At 38.3% G+C, this 4,723-nt stretch overlaps 2 protein-coding genes across 2 annotated transcripts in view; one reads left to right on the top strand and one right to left on the bottom strand.

Annotated features, from left to right (window-relative positions):
- LOC107667682 (gamma-aminobutyric acid receptor-associated protein-like 2) overlaps positions 1–2,562 on the bottom strand; it is a 7,131-nt gene extending 4,569 nt beyond the window's left edge. Inside the window, exons 1-2 of the mRNA XM_016459407.1 lie at positions 2,279–2,562; positions 1,104–1,159 (exon numbers count right to left, since the gene is read on the bottom strand). Coding sequence (XP_016314893.1) covers positions 1,104–1,159; positions 2,279–2,312 — 90 coding nt within the window. The 5' untranslated portion in view covers positions 2,313–2,562. The remainder of the gene's footprint in view (positions 1–1,103; positions 1,160–2,278) is intronic.
- The window catches only part of LOC107667681 (transmembrane protein 231), a 7,551-nt gene continuing 5,320 nt past the window's right edge, over positions 2,493–4,723 (top strand). The window contains exons 1-5 of the mRNA XM_016459406.1: positions 2,493–3,028; positions 3,113–3,279; positions 3,800–3,928; positions 4,048–4,191; positions 4,391–4,472. Coding sequence (XP_016314892.1) covers positions 2,890–3,028; positions 3,113–3,279; positions 3,800–3,928; positions 4,048–4,191; positions 4,391–4,472 — 661 coding nt within the window. The 5' untranslated portion in view covers positions 2,493–2,889. The remainder of the gene's footprint in view (positions 3,029–3,112; positions 3,280–3,799; positions 3,929–4,047; positions 4,192–4,390; positions 4,473–4,723) is intronic.

The following is a 4,723-nucleotide window of genomic DNA, read 5'->3' as shown; positions in this document are numbered from 1 at the left end:
TCGAAATGATTCAGAGGAGGCTTGGGAGAAAGTGCTGTGGTCAGATGAGACCAAAATTGAGCTCTTTGGCATTAATTCGACTTGCCGTGTTTGGAGGGAGAGAAATGCTGAAATGCACCATCCCTACAGTCAAGCACTCTGTTAAAATAAACCTACCATAAAAATTACAGACCCTTCATTTCATTTTGTAAGTGGGCAAGCTTACAAAATCAGCAGGGGATCAAATAAAGATTTTCCCCACTGTGTATATATATATATATATATATATATATATAAATAAAAATAATTCTTTCAATTTTAATAGACAAAAAAACGGTTGGTAGCGGATAAATTGTATGTCTTACACAAATGAAAATGATGAATGTTTGCAGAACATTTTATGCAAATAGCTCACTGATTGCAGGTTATGTTTGCAGTTCAAAGGCTCATGAACTGCAAACATTGCTGTTTTAGGCTTGTGCTCAATATGTGTGGAGAGGAAAAAAGACTTCAATGCTGATTCAAGATCCTTTGGTGTTTATTGCTGGTTGGCAAATAGCTTTCAGTGCATTAGCACCATGAAATGTTGATATCTAATCGATTTAGATTTATTTATTGCAGGATGAAGAAAAATAGCATGACACACTGTCCAAAGGAAAAAACAAACAAACTTTGTGCCAAATATTTACATTTGGTGTGAAAGGGTCTTTAGACCTGCTGTTGTCTATGATATGGTTATTATTAGTCAAATAACAATGGGTCAGTGACAAATAAAGATGCTTAATAATTTTCCATGGTGTGATATAATTGTGTTTAATGGTTTTCCTTAACTGTCCTGGTAATTTGTTTATTTTATCTGATAACTGGCATGTGTTCAACAGCATACTGGTTTTATGGGAATATCATCAAATTTCACTGGCATTGGTATCGACTACTGAAACTGTGATTATTGTGACAACCCCATTCCTTCCAGATGAGAAATGACTCCAGGTTTGTTCTGATCCACAACTTAGATTTTCCCCAAACGTGCATAACAGTGATAAGCTCTGTTACTATGACTTATCATCATACATTTTAAAATCGGGAAGGCTATGGCCATGTTGAATTTTTCATATCATACTCACAGGAACTCTGTCTGGGTACTTGTTGCGGATTTTGGCCGACTCCACACACCTGTGCTCTGAATGATGGATGCAGAAAGACAAGACATCGATCAGCCACCATGCAATGCTCTTCACATCATTAATATTCATTAGAGAGTGTTTGGAACACGAATGGATTCTCATTAGTCATACTCATCCGCATTCATTTTTAATAATTATAAATAGATTTAAGACTACACACAAGCACACACATTGTTCGACAGTGTAACTAACAGTGTTGGGAAGGTTACTTTGGAAATATAATAGCTTACAGATGACAAGTTACCCTATCTAAAATGTAATAAGTAGTGTAACTATTTCAATTACTTTATTAATGTAATGTAACGGATTACATTTGATTACTTTTCTACATTTCTAATGTTTTCAACTGTTTCAAACATGTAAAGCAGGCCGGGTTAACTTTACAGTACTCAACACTGATTATTGTCTTACTTTCGAAATCCTTCATCACTTGAATAAGGTTATAATAATTAAATTTTAAAGCACAGCTACCACAAAATCAGACTTACTTTGAGGTCATTCTGAGGTTAAATACAGATTTAAAACCATAATAAGAAATAGTTTAGTAGCTATGATACTGTTTTTAAAATGAAATCTTTGTTAGTTATGACAGGAAATCAATCAAATCTGTATGTGAGTGTGTGTAAAAAAATCAGATGTAACATTTTCACAAGTAACTGTAATTTAATTACACATTTTTTATCAGTAACTGTAACGGATTACAATTACATTTATTTTGTAATTGCATTACGTAATTTAGTTACATGTAACATAAGCTCAATTACCAAATATTTACATACACATTAGACATGTGAATATCTCAAAGTCATATAAAACATTAATGCATTTGTATGCTAAACATGACATGCTAAAACGAAAGAGAAACAATCACACTGCTATCAACTGCTGATAAAACAACCAGAGGCTGACTCTCCTACGGTGTGATTGTCGTTATTAATGTCGTTATTATGAGCAGCACACAACAGGCCCGACATCAGCAGATAAATGAAGTCTTAGATCGCAAGCTGAGCTAGATCGAGTTAGCAGGTAAAAGCACCAGACTGACCAACAGATCAATAACTACTCGCATCTGACAGGCCGTTGTTGATAATAACATGACAGTTTCGATGACTTACCCAGAGAATGGTCCTCTTTAAACATCCATTTCATTTTTGCAGAGGTATTGCTCGAGGAGCGACCTGTTAACGAAAATATCTGATGATTTGAAGCCAACGAAATCTCAAAACTAAAAACGTCAACAACGTAACGGCGGCAGACGTGCGTCTCCAGACGAGCCGTAGTGACGTCACCGCGACAGCGCGCTACGTCACGGCGCGGCTGACTGTACCATTCGCTCGATTCCGGGGTTGTTTTCTCACACGAGTTCGTACATTTTGCAGCAGCTACACTTATTCGATAGCAGAAACCGAGTGATTAAACTCATAAGTTTTGTTTGTAAACGTGATTTAGATGAATTCATATGTAATAATGCGCATACTTCGCACAAGGCCGAGTTTCGCGCTGTTGATATGGTGAACAGATGACGCCGCGCCACCGCTTCGTTTGCTAACTTATTCACAAGTTTGGACTTTATTAGGTTTTTGCCCCAAAAGTGTTATACTATTTAGACGAAATAGATGTTTGTTGATCGTTGCTGGTGAATGTATTTGACCATGCACGCCGGATATACACGCGCTTAATGGTGTTGGATGGGAGTTAATATTTAACTGCAGTGTTATTAGCAACAATGGCTTTTTATGAGGTTTACACCCATCCCGCTTTAATAAGATACAGAACACGCGTCTGCACGAGAGCGACGCTGTTTGTCTGTGTGGTGTTATGCCTCACGTATATTTCTCCTCTTCTGGTGGCTTACAGAAGTCAAGGTAAGCTGCGTTTTATTGCAAGCAATTCATTTCCAGATTCCAGAGATCGTGTGATGACATGAAGCGACTGTGCTTTACGAACAGGCTTCTGGCTGAAGAGCAGCACATATGAAGAGCAAGCAGTCATTCAGTTCCAGTATGACATGATCGTGATCGGAGCAACAGACACAGCAGGGAGCTATATAGCATGGAGCACGTTTCCCAACTTTAATCGACTGATGGGAGATAATTTACGCATCCCATCTGTCTCTGTGAGAACGAAACTTTTTATGTAATTAATTTGTGCACTCTTGCAATAGTAAACTCTGGAAGCATATGTGACCCTCGACCACAAAACCAGTAATACGGGTCAATTTATTATGAATAATAAAGCTGAATAAATCTGAATAAATTATCTTTCCATTGATGTATGGATTGTTAGGATAGGACAATATTTGGCTTACAACTATTTGAAAATCTGGAATCTGAGGGTGCAAAAAAATCCAAATATTGAGAAAATCATCTTTAAAGTTGTCCAAATGAAGTTCTTAGCAATGCATATTACTAATCAAAAATTAAGTTTTGATATATTTACGGTAGGACATTTACAAAATATCTTAATGGAACATGATCTTTACTTAATATCCTAATGATTTTTGGCATAAAAGAAAAATGGATAATTTTGACCCATACAATGCATTGTTGGCTATTGCTACAAATATACCTGTGCTACTTATGACTGCTTTAGTGCTCCAGGGCCACATATTAAAGCATGGTTTGTTCGTTATTCAGGTCCAGGAGGAGGACAGAGACCAGGATGGGAAATCTGACCTCCTCACGCTCCAAATCAACATCCCACTCAAGCCAGAAGAACAGATGTTCGGCATCCAGCTCCTCCTTACCTTCTCATACCAGCTGTTTGTGTGTATTCAGTGCATTCCTACACGCCACAAATCCAACGCCTCACTCTAAATGTGCAGTGTTAATATCTTTCTCCATCTCTCTCTATCTATGACTTATCTGTCTCTCTGTCTGTCTAGCGAATGTCTACGGTTGTGATGCAGACGCTTGCCTTTGTGCAGCATTCCTCGCCTGTCCCAGGATCTCAGCTGTTCGTCTGCGGAGACCTGAAGCTAAACCAGCGAAGCCCTCTTCCTCACCGAGGTTTGCATAGTATCTACAACGTGAGTATAACCCGAGAACCCCGGCGTATGACCTACATACAGATTAATCTGATGATTCACTCATTGCTGGAAACCGGTTTGACTTGCGAAGCTGCAATGTTGTCAAAAGCATGTCAACAGGAAGATTGTGAATAAAAAAAATTCAGCAATGGAATTATTTGGAACGTATTTGATTTGAGTGCAGATTGTGTTTTGCTAGGTATCGCTGATCGATGCATCCAGTCCGTTTGCGAGTACATATGACCTGGCCAACATCATTAGACTCTACCAGCAGAGAAACTGTAAGATAAGGAACATATAATTATTGTCATGAATATGTCCAGAGCCTCTCTCGTCATCCTTGTTTTCGCTTCATTGCTTTCAAAAATCAGAGATTTGCATTGACTCTAGGCTGTATTTTTCAGTGGCGTCCTCCTCTAGGATGCTCTGAGTTTATTTCTGTGTTCATCACCTGCTAGGGGTGTAACGGTACACGTATTCGTACCGAACCGTTTCGGTACGGGTCTTTCGGTTCGGTACGCATGTGAACCGA

The sequence above is a fragment of the Sinocyclocheilus anshuiensis genome, unplaced genomic scaffold (genome assembly GCF_001515605.1).
Source record: "Sinocyclocheilus anshuiensis isolate Anshui unplaced genomic scaffold, SAMN03320099.WGS_v1.1 scaffold1827, whole genome shotgun sequence".
NCBI lineage: Eukaryota > Metazoa > Chordata > Actinopteri > Cypriniformes > Cyprinidae > Sinocyclocheilus > Sinocyclocheilus anshuiensis.
The sequence above is the reverse complement of the archived record's forward strand: the minus strand, read 5'-3'. Positions and strand labels throughout refer to the sequence as shown.